Raw genomic sequence first — 23,884 nt, forward strand, 5'->3', positions numbered from 1 at the left:
TCGCAACCACTGGGTCACTCCCCAGTTGCTTGCAACAACTAGGACTAGGGCAGACTAGGAGCCAGGAGCGCCATCCGAGTCTCCTAGGAGTGCCATACAGGTGGCAGGGGCCCCAGGGCTTGAGCCGTCACCTCGCTGCAGGAGCTGCACTGGGGAGAAACTGGGTCTGGAACCAGAGCAGGGAACTGAATGCAGGCATTATGATGTCATCTTAACCACGTGCTCCCGGAGTTGGGGATGGGGTTGACACACCCAATATTACTACTACAATTCCCTAAGTGCAATTTTGCAGCTTGTGTGTGTGTGTGTGTGTGTGTGTGTGTGTGTGTGTGTGTGTGTGTGTGTGAGCTTGACCATGCTTTGGATAGGCTTCCCCATCCACACCCGCAGATTTCACGGTTTTTCACAGCCACTTGCTGATCCATTCTTCCCTCTGGTCTACCTGAATCTTGCCTCATCCATCGTCTTCACTCGGGGACCAGACTCCAGCGCTGTCTCCAGGGTTTCCCCCGAGGCCTCCGCAGGGTCCCGGGACGGAGACAAAGAGGCAGTGATGAGCGTCGGTTGAGGAACAGTGGCCTCGGTTTGTCCCGCTGCCCCGTTTGCTTTGCCCAACGGCTTGCCAACCCGGCGGGCGCTGGGAACACAGCGGCCATTCTTTGCCTCCGCCCGAGCTGCACCCGCAGAGGCGGCGGGCGGGAGGCTGGGTACCCAGGCCTGAGTGCTGCCAGCGGCCGCCTCTGTTTACTGAGCTGGAGGTTTTCTGTTTTATGCCATTAGGAAGCACCGAAACCACTAGGGGAGCTCTCTCTTTGCTGATGACTTTCTAGAAGGAGTGTGGAGCCCCTGTGTTCAGACTGATACAGCTCTTTATGGAGAAATCAGTTCCTGACCAAGCTGACCCACAAATGTGACACTTTCACATTTGTTACCTAGTTTCTGCTTTTTTTTTTGAGAGGGGATGCTATTTGGTTTACTTCTGATGTCAGGAACTTATTCTTAATTTCTGTTGAGTTTGTGCCTCTCTTCCCAACAGATTATGAAATAGAATATTGATAAGCATAGGTAATAAATATTGGGTCTAATTGAGTCTTTGTATGAGGTAGATTAAAACCCAGTCCTGGTTCTTGCACTGTTGATCCAACTCTGAGCTGCTAGTACAGCTGGGAAGGCAGCTGTGGGCCCAGTGCTTGGGTCCACGCAAGTCACACAGGAGGCCTGGACAGAATTGCTGGCTGCAGTCTTTGAAGCCATTTGTGGAGTGAACCAGCAAATGCAAGGTCTCTCTCCCTTTTTGTGTCACCCTGCCTTTCAAACAGAACAAACAAGACTGTAAGAATAAATGGATGGGGAATATTTGGAAAGTGCCACATGTCATGAAGGTGAACTCTAGCAGATGTTCGGAAATCAATTATTTGAGCAACTTTCTTTGGGACATTTCTGTCAAGACTTCCACAGGTTCATCCTCTTTCTATTTGAAAGGCAGGACAGAGAGGGGGGCAGGACAGAGGGAAAGAGAGAGAGACAGCATACAGAGATACAGAGATCTTCCATGCACGAATTCAGTTTGGGCTGGACTAGACTGATGCCAGTAGACCAGAATGCAACCCGGGTCTCCCATATGAATGGAGGGATCAGTATTTTGAACAGGAAGCAGGATGGGAACAGGGACTCCAGTGTTGAGTACAGCTACCCAAGCAGCGGCTCAGCTACTGTGCTAAATGAGTGGTGGGAAATTAGAAAATCGATTCTTCAAAGTTTCTTTTTTCTCTTTTTGTCCTTCTAGGGATGGAAAATAAACAAGGCTTACTCATCCCAGTCATCCTTTCCACTTGTTTCCATTCCTAGTGAGTGTTTTCCACTCACATGTCTTTCCTTCTATTTGTAGCATTACCCACTTTTTCCCTGTTGCTCCCTTTGAGTTGTCTTCTTCCAGTAATTTTCATAATGAAGTTTGCTAAGCCACATTCCTGCTGCCCCAGCCAGCTCTGAGCCGCAGTGACTTGGTGCATTGGAGATGGGCCTTGCCCTGCTCTCCTGCTGTCTTGCTGTTCACATCTGCCACTGTGAGTTCATCGAAGTTTGTGTCTCTGCACATGATAGATCACAGTGGCCTCGGCTAAGGCCTTTCCCATCTGGAATTAATGACTCTGACTTGCGCTGTGGGCAGCAAAATATTGAAGATTATGCTTTGCCTGCAGAAAACGAACGGCAGGGCTTCTTGTGGTTATTACAAATTGTATCTTCCATTTCCTGAGAGCACCAGCGCCTGTCTTGGCAAACTGAAAAGTTTCCAGCAGCATGGGGGCAGGGGAGGTCTGTCTCTAAAAAACTGAGAATAAGCAAGGAGTGAGATAGTAGTTTTCATGATGGTTGGCAATTTCAAACTGTCTTGGTGTCACTTCACCAGGAGAGGTTAGGTTAAGATTCCTTTGGAACTATGAACAACACAGTGGCTGTGGCTCTCAGAGGAATTTCTGGGTCTTCCTGGAAAGTGGCTTCCTCTAAATTCTGCTGAACATCCTTACAGCAGGCTTTCCAGGTGGAATTGTGCCTTTTCACAGCTTTCTTGCTGTTGGGGTTAGCAGCACATTGATCGTGCCAACTTTGTTACTGCAAATGGACTTTGATAAGTTTGTAGAAAAATGGAATTGAAAAATAACTTTATTTCCATGCACAAAATTTGAAAACCCATGCATTTTTTTTATAATTCGCATTTCTAGGAACATTTTAAAGACTTTTTTCTCTTTTTGCAATAATCTTTTTTTTTTTTTAAAAAAAGGTTGATTTATTTTTATTAGAAATACAGATTTACGGAGAGAAGGAGAAGAGAGAAAGAAAGATCTTCCATTCAGTGGTTCACTTCCCAAATGGCCACCAACAGTCAGGACTGAGCCAATTACAAAAGCCAGGAGCCAGGAGCTTCTTCTGGGTCTTCCACATGGTGCAGGGTTCCAAGGCTTTGGGCTGTCCTCGACTGCTTTCCCAGGTCACAAGCAGGGAGCTGGATGGGAAGTGGAGCAGCTAGGACTAGAACTGGTACCCCTATCTGATCCTGATGTCTGGAGATAGAAGATTAGCCAGTTGAGCCATCATGTCAGCCCCAACATTGCTTTAATTCCATTGATACAAACCTTTGAAGTACCCTCAATATAATGTAATTTAAATAAACTTTCTTGCCTGGAAAATGCTATGTCTGACTTATTTTAAAAATAAGTCACTCTTGTGAGATAACAGGTTCTTTTTTGCATCAGAGATTGTCCCATGAAAAATAAAAATCACTGCCTCCCTTAGATTATGTTTTCAAAGTTTGCTAAGAATATTTTTAAAAATAGGATTACTGATTCTAAATATTATGCTGAAGGTTGATAAATCATGTAGAATATAAGTGGATATCAGGGAAACTTTTAAATAAATCATCAGCAAATCAAATCCAGCAGTATATTAAATGCTACCTAATGATCGAGTGGGGTTGTTCAAAGAACTGAAAGATTGCATTATTAGATTTATTAAAGAGTTTATTTAACATGTCCTATTATTAGATTGACAGACTGGCTAACAGCTCATTAAATTTGTTTCTTTTCCACACCAGACACTCATCTAGATTATATTTTCAACCTTTTTTTTGCTGTTAGATGTGGATCTGTGCCTAAGTTCTGGTGATAGGGGCATAGCTAAAAATGTGTACCACTTCCAACTGGAGTCCACAACACTTTCTTCTGTACAACCATCTAGTCAATCTCTTCCTCCTTAGGCAAGAAGTCACAGTCACAGGCGGAAGTGTTGGGTGGTGTCTGAGTAGTCATTTGGATGATCACTTAAGAACATGTGTACCTGTCATATGATTGACATCGGTTGCTTAAGCTACTAAGATTTTGAGGATTATTTGTTAGAGCAGATATCTTATTACTAATACATCCAAAAAATGCTAGATGAAATTAAATACCAATAAATAATTTTAAAAGAAACTATAGCATGGAATAGGACTTTTTGTTAAACCATTAAAAATAACAACATCAAATTCCAACACTGATCTTAGTGATGAAGTACTACAGACATTTTCATTAAAGGAACAAGGAGCAGGCACTGGGTGCAGCAGTTAAGATGCTGTTTGGAATGCCCAGATTCCCTGTGGTCCCTGGTTTGAGTCCTGGATACCCTATTTCCTATAGAGCTTTCTGCTAATGCACACTCCAGGAGGCAGTAGATGGTGGTTCAAGCGATCGGTCCCCTCAACTTTGTTGAGTTCCAGCTTTCCAGATGTAACCTGGTCTACTGGCTGTTTGCAGACATTTGGGGAGTCAATCAGTGGGTGGAAGATCTTCATCTGTATCTCTGTTTCTGTCTCTCAGATAAATTGAAAAAAAAATAATTAAGACAAAGATGCCAGTTCCTGCTACCTTGAGTACTAATGATGCCTGGCTTAAAGTTCTAACAGAGGACAAAAGAAATTCCCTCTACTTGAGATGGAAAGATCAGTCAGCTAGAAAATCCAGGAAGTCAGCTGTAAGTCTATCACAGGGACTAGAGGACTTTGATAAAGTCATATAACAAAATAATAAGAATCAATTTTTCCTATGTGATTTGTTTAAAAGAAGTATATTAATGTCACAGGCAGAGAAATAAAGAAAAAAACTCCCATGTTTTTTGCTCACTCCCCTGCAATAGCCTAGATGAACCAGGCTGAGACCAGAGCTTAATCCCAGTTCTCCCACATACATGACAGGGACCCAACTACTTGAGCTGTCATCCCAGGGTTAGCAGAAAGCTGGAATCGGAAGCACAGCTGGGCCTCAAACAGGCACTTCGACTTGGGTTGAGGGCGTGTCAAACAGTCTTAACTGCTACACAAAATGTCCTCTGTTCCCTTTTAAGAACAAATTACATATCTTCAAATTAAATTTTAAAATCATGTAACAGAAAGCTCTATCTATCTATCTATCTATCTAGATGTATAAACATAAAGAAGGAAACATGGTCAGACATAGGGAGTGGAGTGTAATGCTCCATGCTGAGGGTGAATTACCAGCGTAAGTCAGCTGAATAAACACCTAGGCGCCAACTGCTGATCGTGTGATGAGACCACGGTTAGCGGTGCAGAAACTGTCAGACTGCTTTCAGATCACTATTTGCACTCCTGCCAACAATGAAAGAATTCTTGTTGCTCAATAAGCATTCTCATTCAAAGTTTGGGATTGCAAGTTCCTTTGAATTTTATTTTAAAAATATTTATTTATTTGAAAGTCAGAATTACAGATGGAGAAGGAAAAAAAAGAGGAAGAGAATCTTTTCCCATCCATTTGGATTTATTCCTTAGATAGCTGCAATAGCTGGGGCTGGGCCAAGTTGAAGCCATGAGCCTGCAACTCAATTTGGGTCTCCCATGTGGATGGCAAAGCCCCAAGCTGGATGGGAAGTGGAGCAGACAGGACTAGAACCTGCATCCACATGGGATGCTTAGAAGTGAGGATTAGTTAGCTGAATATTGTGCTGTACCATTTTCTCTCAAATCTTTTTTTTTCTCAATTTTATTTTTGATGTTTACATAGTTGATTAGGGTGGGAAGGGTCCAGAATCAGGATTTTCTTTTCCTTTTTCCTGTATCTGGGGAGAAGAGATAAGAGAAGCCACATCCAGCCTCCCAACTGCCTCAGTACCTGGGGCTGGGGAACGGCCGTCCTCTTACTGCTTTCTCAGACCACAAGCAGGGAGCTGGATGGGAAGCGTGGCAGCCAGCACACAAACTGGCACCTGTGTGGGATCCCAGTGCGTGCAAGGTGAGGACTTTAGCCTCTAGGCCATTGCGCTGGGCCCTCTTCTCCCAATCTTAACTGGCAATTTCTATTGTATGAACTTTTCCATGTTTGGAGAATATGTTTTTGTGACACTGTCTTATTTCATCCATATAGTTCAGCTTTCTCTTTTTAGGATGAATGTCCAAGTTACCCAGTCTACCGTTAGGAGTGAAAATAGGGTCCTGGGTTCCTTTTGCTTCACCCCCAGGTCTCTCACTGGTTGTAAAAACTATGGTAAATATGGCAGCACATGAGGCTGTATGAGTTACGCCTTAGAGAGGAAGATGTGACAGCAGCAAGTCGTGACTGTCTTCCCCATCACCAGCTACCAGGCTTCTGCTCCACAGCCTCAGACACTAATCTGAAAAAGACACGGAAGCCAACCACAGAACACCATCTCTTACACAAAGACAGTTTTATTAATGAAAAGCTCACACTAGACAAAAGTTTTTGTATACAAAGTTATCTGTTTAAAAATGTGGAAAAATTAATATGTACAACATTTTCCATACAGTACATGATAATTTTCTTTTTATGCCTTAGTAGACAAAAACATCAGAAAAACATTTTCAAGCAATAAGAAAGAAGGAGGAACAAAAATAAGAAAATCCTTAATAGCTTAAGGCATGTTACACACAAAAAAATGCTTCTGTTCACTTATCAGGACTAGACTGTTTCCCATCTGACTGGCACATACTGTTGATGTACTTTCGAATGTTTAGCAAAATACTACTTAGCTGATGAACCCTGCATAATGTCTGCGAAGGACACTGAACAATACAAAATGTTTGTGGCATTCTAAATGTTGAAAAGCAAGTAGAAGGAACCACTGGAAAATATACCTTGGGTGTTAATAAAACGTTAGAAAAAAGAAATCAAGTGCACTTGGCCTCATTTATAAAAGACTAACATTTCATCTACTGATCCTTCAGGACACTTTATTTAAAAATGAAGATGATAGAAAATAACAAAGAGGCGTCTGCGAGCAGCATGACACAATCACCATTGGTCAGTCGTTCAGTAAGCACCTTATTTCAGTCGACATTTAAGACTGTCAGGTGGAAGTAAGTGGTTTCAGAACTTTCATTTATTTATTTGAGATGCAGATACACACAGAAAGAAGGAGAGAGCTCTTTCATATACTATTTCACTCCCCAAAGGCCCTTATGGCTGGGAAGTCCAGCATTGGCTCCAGGTACTCTGACATAGGGTACAGACATTTCAATCAGTGCTTAGCCACTAGGACAAATGTCTGTCCCACGTAGGGACACTGAGACAGAGAGGAGGGAGAGAGGGAGAGACAGAAAGGGATCTTCCAATAAGTGGTTCATTCCCCAGATGGTCACAACAGCCAGGGCTATGCCAGGCAGAGCTAGGAGCCTGAAACTTTCTTTTGGGTGGCAGGGCCACAAGCACATGGGCCATTTTCTCTTGCCCCCGCCGACACGTTAGCAGGGAGCTGACTCAGAAGTGAAGCAGCTGGGACTCCAACCGGCACACTGATACGGGATAATGGTACACCAAGCCCATTCTCCACAGTGATTTCACTCCAGAGTGAATTCCTATTACAAAATCTTTTGGTGTGTCAACAGTTTTTTACATTATAAAAGAATGCAATGTTTTTTTATATTCAGAGTAAAACTATCAAAACAGTGCTAAAATATCAGGGAACATAATAAAATATTTGAATAGATTTTCCAAAAATGTTCAAATACATAGAAGCTTATCTTCAAATACATATATATATATATGTATATATATGATACAAGAATAAGCTTTAAACTCTTCAGCATAGAAAAATCTGGAATTTTTATAAAAACAGTGAAATAGCACAGTACAGTCTAAAAGACTTTCAGCCACAGTAAAAGTAGGAAAGGAAGATTCTTCCAACTCCCGTCCCCTACATGATTTAGAAAGGACTAACCTGCACATTTCTGCTTCTAGCTATGTCGTTATACACTAATCTTGATGGGAAGGAACTCTATTATCCTTGAGATCTATTTTCTCCAGTGTGAAACTGTAGTAACCCAGCTCTAAGTGCCAAAGAACGGGGACAGTCATTCTGGTGAGACAGTGCCCTGGGCGTCCCCAGTGCAGCATGAACTCGCCTCAGGGAAGCGGGCGAAGATGTCCATCACGTGTCTGGAGGCTTTCCAGCAACCTGCTCCTTTCTAACTGCCGGAACCGAGCGCACAAGCAGTGATGTGGAGCCCTTGGGGCTGCCTGCGTCTGGGGAGCTGGGCGTTTGCACACCAAGGCTCGGCCCTGGGCCAGTTTCAGTGACATCACTCTTTGGACTTGCCCTAGACAAAAGACAACTGTTGGTACAGATACACGCACATGCACACATATGTCAGAGGTCTTTACGACCGCTATCCATTCTCATGAGTTTGGCCCTCAACAAGTGTCCACCTCGAGCAGATGACTAAGTAATACTCTTTAGGCACTAACGTTTCAAAACACAAATTAAAAAAAATTTTTTAATACACTTTCCGCTGATATCAATGAGTTCAAGCCCTATCTATGCTTGGGTTAAGCACAGCGCCCCATGGAGGAATACAATTAGAAAGGGGGATTGCTCCCCTCCATCTAAAATCATCTGTGGATTTCCCACCACGGTATAACACCGTGAGGGAGGTTGGCAACACAAATATGAGTAAGACTTCATCAAATTACAATCCAGGTGAACAAAAACTGCTGTGCAAACACACAAAAGCTGCATTGCGGCTAGTCTGAGACTTGAAAGTAATAAGCTACTGGTATTCTGGAAAGTTTTATATTTACCCAGTTTAGTCACCTATAATCATCTGGGAAAATCTGAATTTTTTTTCTGATAACACATTGATAATATTAAATATCCATCCACGAGCAGAAACTAAAAAAGTACTTTACAATTACCTATTGTATAAAATGAATTATTTTAGACAGGACCATAATGCAGTATTAATTAAAACCTAGCCTGTATTTCAGCTGAAATTACCTAACATTCAAGCAACTAATAACAGTTAGTGCCAGAAATGAACATCACTTTCCTATTTGATAATATATATTAATGCTCTTGTCATAGCTAAGAACTAACTACAGATCACTAAATAGCACACTCATAAACTGAACTCAGATAATTCCTGCTTTTGGTTTTTCTCCAAATGTGCTGTTACAAAAACAAATAATGCAGCATTTAGAATCATGACAATTTTATACAACAAAACAGAATCTTACCTTCCTTCGCTCTGCACGCCTTCAGACACGTTGCTCCTATCCCGACTGCCGCCTGCCAGGCCCTTCCCGTCTGCCTGTTCCCCACAGAGTTTGGAGCTGGTCGCTACCATGGAGATGGGGTCCCCACAGTCCTGTTCTCTTACTTTGGGGGTGCTTGCTCCATCTGCTCTCACCTCTCTCACTGAGGTTTCTGGGGAGGTTTGGACTTCGGTTAACGTTTCTTGTCCTAAGAAATCATGATCTGTGATGGCCACTGCAGAAGTGCCGTGATTCGCTGTGGCTCCTGTGCTGGTGCCCATGGATTTGGAAATGACCTTCAGCTTATGTGAACTTGGCTTATAGTGCTTCTTGTGCTTCACTTTAGAATTGTGCTTTAGGAAAAATTCACACGACTCCTGGAGCACTCTTCGACTTTCACTGATTGGACTGTAAGGCAATCCGAGGAGAGGTTTCATTCAATACAGTGAAGTATTATAGCAGAAACCTTAAATGGTATCATGGTTGCAGAAACTTTAAAAAGTACATGGAAAAAGGCATGAGGATAAGAAGCTCCCTACATCATATCTTTTGGAATACTCACTTGTTAAAGTTAGAAATTCTATATCATTTATAAAGTTTGGTATTACAAATACTATAGTATTATAATAGATATTTATCAAGTAAAATCTTTTGTGTGCATATACTCTTAATTGTTTTCTCCATATAAATAAATAGTAAGTTGATAAGAAATGAAATCGATAAAATCAGAGGTTGAGGGTGGGTAAACTCAAACCAGTATAAAGGAACTAGTTACATTTGTATCAGAAACATATAAATATGTCCAACATAAAAATGAATGAGAAGACAGATGAGATGGGATATAATTAATGGGTTTTGCTTAATTATTTTCTTCTAACATTAAACTTAGCAAGTTACATTGAAGTTAGTGTGGAATATACAGGGGTAATTAAAAACATTCAAGAAAAAAAATTCAAGAAAAGTGGAATAAAAGAGATTTATTTTGGTGTAAAAATTTTGAAGTCCATGCCTAAGGAGGTCTTTAAAAAGTTCATGAAAAATGTGTATTATTTAAAAAAAAAAGGGATTGGATTTCAAGGGCTTTTTGTTTTCCACCAAACTCATCTTTAAATTTCATTTCACATTAACTTTTTGAAGCATTCATATAAATATATAAGTACGTTTATGTCTGTACTTCATGGTATGTATTGTATATAAATAACTAAAATGAATTATTTACACATGAATATAAATCTACATTATTGTACAATATTCCAAGTTTGAATGCATAGCATTTAAGGCAGGACAAATATGTGAGATTACGTCAGACCTGTATAAATAAATGTATAGGTAGTAAGCAGTGATTGCAGCACTTATCTTTGAATCATACTTTACAGATTTCCTTACACATGTTTGATCCCACTTAATCGTTTGTAATTGATAAAAGGGGTAAATTTAGTAAAAATGCTATACCCAAATTAAGGAATCCAATGAGAGTAGTTAAGAATAATCCATGGAAGGAGAAAACGTGCATTTTAGAAATCTTCCTTTCGTAGCTCAACAGAACAGTATGTTCAGATACCAAGGGTCAAAACCTATCTCTGGCAAGAGAAAGGTCCCAACATTCAGAGGGCACATCCAGCTGAAGTTATGCTTTACATAATCAAACTCCAGTATACAATGTTTTGAGTAGTTCTTTGATATTCTGATCTATTCATTTTAAAACAATGTCAGACAATTCAACAGGCTCTTACTCTCTCTTGCGATTTCGTTTAAAAAACCCAGCCCATTCTGTGCACGTCTTTTTGCTTCCAACCCAGAAGACAGGTGAGATGCCAACAATTAAAGTCATCAGGTATTTTATCATAAATAAGGCCAATTCTGGTCGAGCTTTTGTTTTTGCCTACAAAAGAGAGAGTAGAAAATAAAATTTTTCATGATACATTTAAAGTAGAAAGTCTATATTGTCAATATAAAACAAATAAAAACTATACTCCTCAGCCAGTTTTCTTATAAAAGGTTTGAAATAATGTAAGGTAATAAACAATGCTTTAGGTGCAATACATTCTTTTCCCTAAGTTGTGAACAAAGAGCCTTGGTCTGTGTCTCAAAATATATCCCTAATAAAGTAAAATATTGAAATATATTTTAGGCATTCCCTTAAATTCTGGCACGATTTCCCGGCATTTTCCCCCATCTAGGTATAGCAGCCTCTTGTAATTGCCAAAATATTTCTGAATATTTGCCCATTTTCTTTTACCATAATCAGTCACAAAAATATACTTAAACTTATTAAAACAACAAATACATATTTCCTAGCCTCTAGGCATTGTTAAAGCTTTACGTTCTAAAAACTGGATTCTTAGGATAAAATAAGTACCAGTAAAATAGGAAAATATAGAAATTTCACGAAATTAAAATCAGATTTTTCTTTCAAGCATAGATTTAAAAATATTATTTTGGAATGTTGCACAAGTATCAAAATATTATACATTCTATATCTTATTTTTTACACTTAATGATAATTCTTAGAGATTATTCTACACTAGTACAATTAAAGCTCTCCATTATTTTTATTCACTGATGAGACAAAGAATGAGGCAGAGAGAGAAATCTTCCACCTACAGATCCACTTCCCATATATCTATAATAGCTAGTCATGGCTGGATCAAAGGAAAGCCAGGAGTCAGGCATTCCTGCTGGACCTCTTAGGTGAGCTGCAGGAACCCACCTACCTGAGCTGCCACCTGCTGCCTTGTGGGGTGCACATTAGCACGAAGCTGGAATTGGAAGTGAGGCTAGGGTTTGAACCCGGGCTTTGGGAAATAGGAGTGTAGTTGTCTTATGTAGCATTTTAATTGTTCAGGCAGAAGCCCAGAATCTTTCATTCTCTTTAAAGGTGCTCTGCTGTGCAGATGAACCATAACTTAGTCAACTGCTGCTATTACTGGATAATTAGGTTACTTCCAACCTGTTATTTACAAATAATGTTGTAGTGACTTTCTCGCATTAGTGAGTACATCTGCCAATAAATCCTCAGGTCAGAATCAGAGTATGTGTACTTAAAACTTGATACTGGCAAACTACTCCCTGCAAAAGGTTTAACAAACTGAAAATCTTAATAGCAAAATGCGAGAATGTGTATTTTGCCAGTGTTACCAGCAGAGTGGTGCTTCATAACACCTTTAAGTGTTTACTGTGTATTACATAGGAATATAAATTAATTTTAATACACATTTACTGTAATTTTTCACATCTTTAAGAATCATTTTCTGTGAACACTTATTTTTCTCATTTTTATATCAGATTCTTTTTCTTACTGTTCATAGAAGCCCTATAAATTAACCATGCAACTGTGATTTAACATGCAAATAAACTTCCCAGTTTGCTTTTATTTTGACAATCGCGTCTTCATTTTATTTTTCCCATGGCATATGTTTAAAACCTTTTTCTTTTGTGGTTCTGGGTTTTGATATTATTCTTATAAAACCTTTCTCTACTCGGCAAGTATGATTTTCTCATTCTATGTTCTACTATTTCTTACATGAAACATAACTAAAGAAAATAAAGCTTTTGAGAAGTATGTGACTGTAGTCTCTCGTCCCACCCCATCTGCCTGAAGGCCTGGGGAACCTGGAAGACATTCAACACACCAGCTCCACTCCAAGACACAACCGCTGCAGTCAGTATAGTAAAAACAGACTGGGGACAGCATGCAACATAAGGGACACTGTTCAACACACACACACACATCAAAACATAGAATCCATTACATGTAAAGCAACTGCTTTCTAGGATATACAATATTATGCAAAATAACCCAGTCCACATATTATTTGATTTGGTGGACTGTGATGGTTCTCATGTTTGGCAGAGTTAATATCGTCCACAAGCATTCTAGAATGTATAAAACCTAAGAACACAAATTTCTATTAGGAAAGTATCAGCTAAAATGTTTTAAGAAATGTTACTGTTTCAGAACTGTACTGATTTGAGTTTTAGAATCATCGCCTTTATACTAGTCATAAGCATCAGAAACATACGAAACTCACTTCCTTTTAATTGCTTTGTTCAGTTTAGAAATGATGGGATAGGCAAATGATGGGGTAGGCAAAATCAAATTGTTTTTTACAAGCATTCCCAATGAGTCATATTATAATATGAATATATTAAATGCATTGGCGGGGGGTGGCCAGCACCGTGCACTGTGGGTTAAGCCATAGCCTGCATCATCCTATATGGGTGCTGGTTTGAGTCCTGGCTGCTTTCCTTCTGATCCAGCTCCCAGCCAACATGCCTGGCAAAGCAGCAGAAGATGACCCAAGTACTTGGGTCCCTGCATCCACGTGGGACCCTACAAAGAAGCTCCTGGCTCCTGACTTTGGTCCCTGGCAGATGCTGCCTTTTCGGGAGTGACCCAAAGAATGGAAGCTATGTCTCTTCTTTCTCCCTGTAACTCTGCTTTTCAAATAAATAAATAAATCTTTAAAAGCTTAATTAATTAAATAAATCCAAAAAAGGATTTCTCCTATTAATATAGAAGAATGAAAACACAATTTTCAGTTCAGTAGAAGTTACTTATTTCTCCCTCTGAAGGGCTGTTCTACTCTCCCCATTATTGTGAATTCACCTTTGCAACCCAAGTCAATTTTCCAAACAGTTAAAGCAGGCACTGTAAGATTGTCAGTGAAGCTAAAGCTTGAGGAAAGGATGCTTAGGACGCTTGTCAGAGTTTCTGGTGAAGCAGAAGGAATCACTCATTATGGCTTTTTCATCTTTCACCTGAACTGTAATTTCTACTTTCTACATTAAGAGGAAAGAGTGATAAAATCCAAATGACAGTTTACCTGATAGGGACAGGGAATATGGTACTGATGACAGTGGTCAGACACCCATGTGATCTCCCAGGTAACCCTGTTCACTTGCTCATAGACGTAACAGCCAAGAAGTGTCACTAGTGGCACAAGATACAGGCCACTGAAGACCCCAATGCGAATCATAAATTTCTTCAGTTTCTCTTGGTTCCGTCCATCGTGTTGTATAACTTGTCGCACATGATTCAAGGAAATAATGCCAGCTAAAAGAAGCGACAGGCCGACAAACACACAGATGCACAGTGGCAAGAGTACAAAGTAGCGGGACGCATCCAAGTCATAGAGGCCAACAAAGCAGACTCCACTAATGTTGTCTCCTTCAACTTTGTTCATTGCCAGAAGCATAACAGTCAGAAAACCCGGGGCTCCCCAGGCAACCGCATGAAACCAAACTGCTTTTTGTTCAATGGCTTCGCAACTCCATTTTCTTCCTGCCGCTAAGAACCAAGTAATTGTCAAGATCACCCACCACACGGTGCCAGCCATTGTGAAAAAATACAAAAACATAAACAAGACAGTGCAAGCCTTGTTTTGGGAGCCGAGGACAACTGTGTCACCAAGTTCTAGCTTCTCATCTGCCTTGTTGCAGGCTGTGTTATTGCCTAGCAGAAAACCAATGAAGTACATAAGAGATACAATGCTGTAACAGACAGAATAATAAATAATTGGTCTCTCTGGGTATCTGAATCTCTTGACATCGATTAAAAAAGTAAGGAATGTGAACAGAGTTGCACAGAGACAAAATATAGAAACTATTCCAATGAAACTTTTTGCAAACTCCAGTTCATCACTTTTAAAATACATGTTGGGGCATGGAGGTGCACACTGGTCAATTCCCAGAAACTTGTATCCTTGTCCCCCAGAAGTCTTAAGATGCCTCGGACACCAAAAGCCAATGTCTCTTTGAACTTGTTCTGTTTTCTTTTGAGGACCAAGAAACTCTGTGTGTGGATCAAAAGTTACAGGAACATTCTCATCGCAGTACTGTAATCTGGAAAAATAATAAAAATTAAACATGTAAGTCAACAATTCTATTGACCCATCATTTTAATGTTATGCTGTCCAATCATAAAACATTACCTTATGCTTTCATAATTGATGGGAAGACACAGGATATTAACTAGATTACAGGTTAGACTGGATAGAACATTTTGTAGTTAACTAAAAATGGTTGTTAATAAGATGATAAAACACTAACACATATTATAAACACAAGACAGGTGAACATGAAAATTGGAAAACAATCAGTAAATTAATAATTGTTAAAAATGTATTTGGGCCTGGCTCAGTAGCCTAGTGGCTAAAGTCCTTGTCTTGCACGCGCCAGGATCCTATATAGGAGTTGGTTCTTATCCTGGAGGCCCCAATTCCCATCCAGCTCCCTGTTTGTGGCTTGGAAAGGCAGGTGAGGACAGCTGAAAGCCTTGGCAACTTGCACCTGTATGGGAGACCTAGAGGAAGCTAGGCTCCTGGCTTCAGAGTAGCTCAGCGTTGGCCATTGCAGCCACTTGGGGAGTGAATCATCGGATGGAATATCTTCCTCTTTGTCTCTCCTCCTCTCTGTGTATCTGACTTTCCAATTTAAAAAAAAAAAAAGCTAAAAAATGTGCTTATTCAAAAGACTTAGCAAAAGAAGGAGAGAGAATCTTCCACTTCTGGTCCATTCCCCAAATGACCCGAACAGCCCCTATGGTCAGGGTCCCTCACATAGACAGCAAGAGTACAAGCACTATGACTTTTCAAGGCTCATTAACAGGTGGTCTGCACAGGAAGTGGAGCAGCTAGGATTCCAACCAGCACTCATGTTGGAACCTGGCATTTTAAGCAGCCATCAGACCCAAATGAAACATTTAAAAATAACTTCTGCTCTTCCAATGGAGTATTTCAGAGCTTTTTCTGTGGTACAGAGGGTTAAGCTGCCACCTGAAACGCCAGCACCCCACCAGAGTGCTGGTTCAAGTACTGGCTGTTCTGCTCCCAATCCAGCTTCCTGCTAATGCTCCAAAGAAGGAAGTAGAAGGTAGCCAAAGTATCTTGACTCCTCACACCCCCACAGGAGACAGAGACAGAGTGAGTTCCTGGCTCCTGACTGCAATGGTCATTTGAGGGAGTGCACGAACATTCATGGAAGATCTCTCTACTTCTCTGCCATTCTGCTTTTCAAATAAATAAATTAATTTTTAAAAAGACTAAACACCTAAGACAATTGCTCTGAACTGATAGTTTATGGGTTTGAGTACTGGTATGTTTGTTTACAGTACATAAAATGTCAGTGTTGGCAAAATTCACTTTTTTAAAGGACTTATTTATTCAAAAGGGTAATAGAATGCTGACACATTTCCCCACCAAGAGAGAGGGGGAGAAGAAGAGAGGGAGATGGAGCGAGGGACATCTGCTGCTTTACCTCCCTAGTGACCACAAAGCTAAGGGGCTGGCCAGGCCAAATCCTAGAACCTAAAACTTCTCCCAGGTGAGTGGCAGGGGTCCAAGTACCTGCGCCATCTTCCTCTGCTTTCCCAGGCACAGTAGTAGGGATCTGGATTAGCAGTGGAATAGCCAGGAGTCAAACTTGTACTCTGACATGGAATGTTGATGTCTTAGGCAACAGCTTAATAAACTGAGCCACTATGCTGAAGCCCCTCTTTTATTACTAATCCTCACAAGCAAAACAGATCAATCATATGAGTGAAGTGATGCCAACTAAAATGACTGAAAGCCTGGATTGGCAGCACAGAGTTCTTAAGGAAAATCAAGGATACCATGGAGAGGGAGGCTGAGGACCAGCTCAGCCCACACTTGTTTTATTTAGCTTTGGTTTGTTTTTCTCACTGATTTATGAAGAGACCTGGGTGATACACAGGGATTCATAATTCTGTTTTGTGCAGAACTTTCTCCCTGAGTCGAGTTTCTTCACACCAGTATTATTTTGGGTTTGTATGGCTTTAAAAGTAATGGGTGAAGGGGTTTAAAAAGAACTCACTTTAAAAATATTCTTCTATGTCATTCACTAAACATAGTTTTATCATTTCACAGATTTTGAACTTCATATAAATTACACCATTCTATAATTTCTTTCAAACTTGACATTTCATCTTTTACATTTATCCACGTTGATAGATGTGGGTCAACAGCACTCATTTTATCAACTGTCTAGCAGTATTCCAGTAAGTAAACACATCTCCATTTGTTAACTGTTCTATGGAACTGGAGACTCCTCCCCATTAAGCCCCAGGCACAGTGTTACGGACAACAATATTCTAAGACTCCTCACTTGTGTAAATGCTTCTACAGAAAGGGATTTCATAGATATATCCTCATTGTGGGATGCTGGACTCTGCTGTTACTCATACCTACAACATTAGTATACACGTAAATAACAGAACAACGGATTTATGACTGATCATGAAGGATTACACATTGTAATACTAAAGGGGAAGTCAGTGGATGGGGGGTTTGGGAGGAGTAGGGGAAATCTCAAAGCTTATGGAACTATATCATAAAGTAATAATAAATAAAATGGATTTCATATAATGTAAGGGGTGAGCAATTATAACTTTATTCAGTTGTTCTTGAAAATGGTGATACATCTGCCAGACATGTGTAGCTCCACAGAAGTTCTGTGGTTCCCTCAGTCTTAGAATAAAAAAACAAAAATCTATATGTAGAATATTTAAAATTACAAAATCCCAATGTCTAGAAAATACAAAATGAAAGCAATATAGAGTGACGTGAAAAGGCTATTAAATTGATAATAATGCTCAATCATATAACTGTGCTTAAAATCCTTTCTCGTATGAACTCTAACTACAGTTGATCAAGCCAGTCAGTATTTACTTTGTTCACTGTCATAGAAAGGCTTACACTTTTTAAGAGACAGTGAGTATATGCCTAAAGTTTTTATATCCAGTAGACAAACTGCTTGAGAAATACTACAATAACGCTGATAAGAACCCATTCAATAAGCATAGTTGGCATTTTTGCCTTAACACTGTAAGAATATTTGTTAATCTTGCCAATTTGCATTATTTTCATTTTGAGATGTACTTAATAATTTAGAAACCTGCCCCACTAAAGCAAGTGAGGAGTTACAATGCCTGCTGATATATCACTTCAGGAAGGGATGTTGTCATGAGCCAAGGCAAGTATATGTGGTTGGGGGATGATTACCATAATAAAGACAGAAACATCAAGAAAACCCAAACATTATAACTGCAAGAGCTAAGGTTCCACAGACTCTCAGGAGGTATGGTGCCGTGCACTGCTGCAGGATAACGAGACTGAGGAAGAGGAAGAGAGGGTAACCTACTGGCAAGCTGTCTGAGCACAGGGCAGACCAGAAGACCTTTACGGGTCAGACCAATGCACCAGCCCACATGGGAGTTCTGAGCTGGGCTTATTAGCATGGAACATTGCTGACCACCACACTCTAGCCCACATGAAAGCTAGGGCTGGGGGCCTGTCTGGCAGGGCTAGATCCCAGTACCTGACAGTGAGTGTTGGGGGACGAGTCACATTAGGCTGGGCCATGACACTAACCAGCACACAAGAGAACCAGGTCCAGGGAGTAGATTCTATGGGAGACATATGGGCTTAACCCTGTGGAATTACAAGTCCCGCTGGTTAGCTTAAGAGTTGGGGTAGTGGTGGGTTGAGCTAAGTGTGATCATGGAATCCACCAACACTCAACGGTTACTGGGGCTGGGAATAGGTTCAGCAGGTGCTGACTACAGCACTTACATGCACACCCTAAAACAGGGTGTAGGGCGGGCCAGGACGCAACATCCTCCAGCTCATACAAAGGCCAGAATGCAGAGGACAGGATGTGCCAGATGGGGGCCTGGCACCCACATGAGGGATCTGGGTTTGGGAGTGAGCCAATCAGGAGAAGCTGGGCAACTCCTACAGTGAGTCATAGCTCCCACTGATGAGCACATGGCCCAGGCCTGGGTGTTGGGCAAGCTGGGCAAGGTAGCTCTATCCAATGGCAAGTATGTGGGATGGCTCTGGAAGGGGGCAGAATGGCAGGGCAAAGCAGACTTTAGCCCACTGGTAAGTACAGAAAACAGGCTGGAGTGCAGGTCATTCTAGGCTAGGCTATCACACCTACTGGTTTGCATGAGCCAGGGATGGGAACAGACTGAGCAGGGCCAGGTTCCAGTACCCGCCAGCCAGAGTTGGGACTGGTGGTCAGCGGGTCAGACCAGGCTGCAGCATCCAAAGACAAAGGCAAAAAAAGGTGAGGGGATATGCCAAGCTGGATCAGAGCAACATGAGATCTGTGGCTGGGAACAGGCCTAGTTGAGTAGCTAAGGGGACGCCCTGGCTGGGTTGTGGCTTCTATTGGTGAGTGCAAGGGCTGGAGTTGGGGTTGCGATCTGGTCTGGACATGGCTGCAGTGTCCTTCAGCATGGGTGTGGACTGGGTCTGGGGTATGCCAGACTGGGCTAGACTCCAGCACCCACTGGAGCTCATGAGAACCAGGATGGGTGTAGGACAGGCTAGGTTAGGTCTCTGTCCCTGCAGAGCCATACATGAGCTTTGTCTGGGTGTGTACCAGGTTTGGCTGGGCTGTAGCAGTCAATAGTAAGAACCAGATGGGTAGGGGCAAGTAAGGAAACGCCACTGTTCCTGCTAAGACAGAAGGTGGACTAAGTATGGCTGGCCCCTGGTCCCTCCATTATGCATGAGATCTGGCACTGGGAGAGGTTTTAATGGAGGAGCTTGGCAACTCCTCTGTTGGGACACAGTCCCTGCAGGTGAGCACAAGAACCAAGACAGGGAGCAGCCAGATCAGCCCAGGTAGCAGTACCCACTGGCATACATTTGGCTCAGATCTGGGGTGAACCAGGCTAGGCCAGTTCATATCACCTGATGGTAAATATGAATACCAGAATGGTGTGTAGGTCATGCTGGGTCAGGCCATAATACCAGTTAGTTTACATTAGGGCTGGGACTGGGGACTGTCAGGCCTGGGCTGGGCTAGGCTGTAGCCTTAATCAGTACAAGCTGGAACTGGGGTGTGGCTGGGCTACAACATCCACTGGTAAGTGCCAAAGTGAGGCAGGCTATGCCAGATTGGGCTACAGCACTCACCCAGCACACACGAGTTCTGGTGGCTCAGGAGTAAACTTGGTAGGGGGGGCTGTGTGAGGCTCCCCTGCTGGACCACTACTCCCACTGGTGAGTGTGAGAGCTGGAACTGGGGGGCAGACCAGATTGGGCAAGGTTACAACACCTGTTGGCCTGCATGTGAGCTGGATCAATGCAAAGCCAGGCTGGGTTGACTGTACCTACTGGTACAGTAAGCCAGAGTGGGTGTGGGGTGGTTGGGCTTTGCTGCAGCATCTGCTAGCAGATGCTGGCATGGGGGGCGGGGGGGGGGGGCGGCAAATTCTGTCAAGTTAAACTGCAGAAATATACCTGGAGAGTGCAAGATCCAAGAATGGGAGTGAGCCCATTAGGGCAATAGTGGGTACGTCCCTCTTGGCTTGCAATTCCCACTGGTGAGCACAAGGACCAGGACTAGGGGCAGGCGTGACTAGATAAAGTGGCACCCACCAGCACCAGTGTAGATTGGATAGTGGGGCTACTTGGGTTGGATTAAGCTTTAATGCTCATTGACGTATATGAGAGCTGAATGGGATGTGGGACAGATTGCTGCACATACTGGCAAGCATGAAAACCAGGGCAGCAGGCGGGCCTGTTGGAGGTTATTGTGAGTTACTCCAACCAGGCTGTAGCTCCCACTGGTTTATGTGAAGACTAAGTGTGGGGGCCCGGTGCGGTAGCGCAGTGGTTAAGGTCCTCACCTTGCATGCCCGGGATCCCATATGGGCGCCGGTTCTAATCCTGGCGGCCCTGCTTCCCATCCAGCTCCCCGCCTGTGGCCCGGGAAGGCAGTTGAGGATGGCCCAAAGCTTTGGGACCCTGCACCCGCATGGGAGACCTGGAGGAGAGGCTCCTGGCTTCGGATCAGCATAGCACCGGCCGTTGTGCTCGCTTGGGGAGTGAATCTTCAGACAGAGGATCTTCCTCTCTGTCTCTCCTCTCTGTATATCCACCTTTCCAATAAAAATAAATCTTAAAAAAAAAAAAAGACTAAGTGTGTGGGGGGCAGGATCGGAATGGGCTGAAACACCCACTGGTTGGCATAGAAGACAGGGCTGGAGGCAGAACTGATCCAGAAAATGCAACTACCAGTGTGTGTGTATGCTGAATTGGACGATGGACTGTGCTGGACCCTGTATTGGCAAGCACACACAAGAATCAGGTCTGGAATCACCTCAGATGAAATTTCTTTGGGGATCCCCCACAACTGAACTGCTGGACTCAGAAATCCAGCCATGGAGAGAATTGCAAGTTCCATGGTCTGACTGTGGAATGCATATGTCAGAGCTGGGCCTCCTCAGTGGCTTTGATGGAGCAGTAGACAGCATATCCAGGTGCACATAGAGGATATGGCAGTACATTAGAACCTGCAGAGAACACCTGGTAACAGAGGACGGAGGACAGAACAAATCAATTAACTACCCCAGCCGAGTGCTGGCAGTGAAAATCTAACCAATTGGAGACTCTAAGGTGGACTATGTCAGCCAGCGGATTCTGGGGAGATTTCACGGTGCTTGGAGTGGCAAGTTCGGCAGCAATTCAGAACTACCGAACTATCAAAACCACTTGAGCAGTGCCCCACACTGGGGACCCTGGGATGGTTGGGAGGCTGGGTGTGGCTTCTCCCTTTATCTCCTCCTACCCCCAGATACAGGAAGGAAAAAAAAGAATGTGGAAACAATGGTCTCACCCACTTTACTCTAGCCCTTGACCCTTCATACCCCAATCAACTATGTAAAAAAAATCATGAAAAATAAAATTGAAAAAAAAAAACACCTTCCACTGTGTAAGAAATTGTTCAATGAAATAGAACCAAGATTTTAATCACAAGTTGCTATTTTTCTTTCTGGGTGTTTAAAATTCAGAGGAAATAAGATGTCACAAAAACCTAAAGGAAATGAAAATAAAATCATTCCTATATTATCAATGAATACAGTTATCTTTAAGATTTATTTTGTTTCTTCGACAGAGACAGAGAGGGATAAACAGATCTTCCATGTGCTGGTTCACTCCCTAAAAGGCTACGTTTAAATTGGGGCAGCTGGGACTTGAACTGACATCCATATGGAATGCCAGAGTTACAGGTGGTAGCTTAATCCACTGAGCCATAATGCCAGCCCCATATATAATATTTATAAAGGAACATTCATGTTTTTTTAATATTACTGCAATACAGATTAATATAGGAATTAAATAATTTAGAAATGGATTCTACTCAATTCAAAGTATCAATTATTCTAAAATATAAAATAAGTTCGTTTTGGCTAAGTTACAAGGAAAAACACATCAATTACTCAACAAAGTCTATCCACGAAGATCAACATACCAAAAGAATTGAGAATGAAAATACAGATGCTACTATAAAGTTCTGTAAATTATTAGCTCTCCCAATTTGAAAATGAGTAGGAAATCTGATAGAGAAAATAGTTTTTCCAGAAGTCTTACTTTCTCATACATAACCATGAAATATAAATTTTTTCATGGTTTCTCTTTCTCCACTAAAATAAGATCTGCAGTGACAGAAAATTTTGTCCATTGTATCTTTAGTGCCTTGAAAATTCCTGACACAAAGCATAAGGGCAATGAATTTTTTGTTGAATGAGTAACCAGCTTTCTCCCTTCTCCTTTTGTAATCTTCTTTCTCGGTGACTTGACAATTCATGTGGATGATCCATGACACTCTGGGTTCTCAACTCCTTAACCCCCTCATCTCCAATTATATTCCTAACCTACCCCGTGCACCTGCAATCACAGACACACAGGGAACCCAGCCCCAACCTATAAGTGCACACTAACTCCAAATCAACTCCAGCAGGAATTGTTACCCAGTAACATCCTTTTCATTATCCTTCATTTAAAAACTGTTCCTCTGTTTTTGCCCTGAATCATCTGACAAAATCCTATCAACAGGTGAACCCAACTACATGCCTAATTCCAAACATCCCACAACTGCTGGAGAAGGTCAGACAAGGTCCGCTGTAAACTGAATTCCACATGATTAACCCACACTATTAGGAAGTCTCCAGTCTACTCACTCTCCCACTGTATAATTATCACTGCTCTTTCTCTTTTTACTTCACAATGGAAATGGAAGCCATGAAGTGGGAACTCTGCAAGAACCCTTACCCAAACCTACAGACCTGCCCTCATCCCTCCTTCCTGCTATTAAAATGGAGGCCTTCCCACCCATGGCCAACATTTTCTCTGTACCTGGGTATCCTACTCTTCATTAGAAAGCATCTACTGTTGATTATCTCTTCTACTTCATGTATGTGCACCTCTTCCTTGTACCTAGCAATTCTTAAAATCATCAGTTCTTTTCTAATAAAAGGCAAATTTTCCCATTAAAACCACAGAATCAGTTCTCACTTATTGGCCATTAAAATCTCCTGGGTGCAAGACGTGACCCGAGTGGTTAAGACACTGGTTACAATGCCCATGTCCCATATTGCAGCACCTGAATTTGACATTCACCCCTGGATCCTGACTCCAGGTTTCTGCTGACTCACTCTGGGGGACAGTGGTGATGGCTGTCTGCCCATAGTTGGATTTCTGCCCAATGCAGATTGAGTTCCTGCCTTGCAGCTTCAGCCTGGCTCAGCTGTGGCCATGTGGGGACTCGAGGAGTGAAATATTAGAAAGAAGCTCTCTGGCTCACTTGCTCCTTCCTTCCCTTCCCTCCTCTCTGTCTCTCTCTCTCTCTCTCTTTCTCTCACACACAAATCCAGTTTTATGACTCTCCCCTTCTGAGTACCATGTTTCTTTTCTTTTCTTCTTATAACTAAATTTCCTGAGAGGTAGCTAAGTGTCTTGTCTCACTTTCCACTTACTCCTTCACCCTTTGCCCCAGTTATTTCAGTGAAATATGAGGCAATTATCTTTTTCTCCCCC

The 23,884-nt window shown here is 42.0% G+C and overlaps 1 protein-coding gene across 2 annotated transcripts in view; it reads right to left on the reverse strand.

Annotated features, from left to right (window-relative positions):
* Nucleotides 1-7,653: 7,653 nt before the first annotated feature.
* LOC121167594 (frizzled-6) overlaps nt 7,654-23,884 on the reverse strand; it is a 30,217-nt gene continuing 13,986 nt past the window's right edge. For both annotated transcript variants that reach the window (XM_040997095.1, XM_040997096.1), the window contains 4 exons: nt 13,859-14,876; nt 10,766-10,914; nt 9,015-9,440; nt 7,654-8,098 (listed from right to left, as the gene is read on the reverse strand). In XM_040997095.1, coding sequence (XP_040853029.1) covers nt 7,930-8,098; nt 9,015-9,440; nt 10,766-10,914; nt 13,859-14,876 — 1,762 coding nt within the window. In that variant the 3' untranslated portion in view covers nt 7,654-7,929. The remainder of the gene's footprint in view (nt 8,099-9,014; nt 9,441-10,765; nt 10,915-13,858; nt 14,877-23,884) is intronic.

This window comes from Ochotona curzoniae, unplaced genomic scaffold (genome assembly GCF_017591425.1).
Source record: "Ochotona curzoniae isolate NIBS_2020 unplaced genomic scaffold, NIBS_Ocur_1.0 patch4, whole genome shotgun sequence".
In the NCBI taxonomy this organism is placed as follows: domain Eukaryota; kingdom Metazoa; phylum Chordata; class Mammalia; order Lagomorpha; family Ochotonidae; genus Ochotona; species Ochotona curzoniae.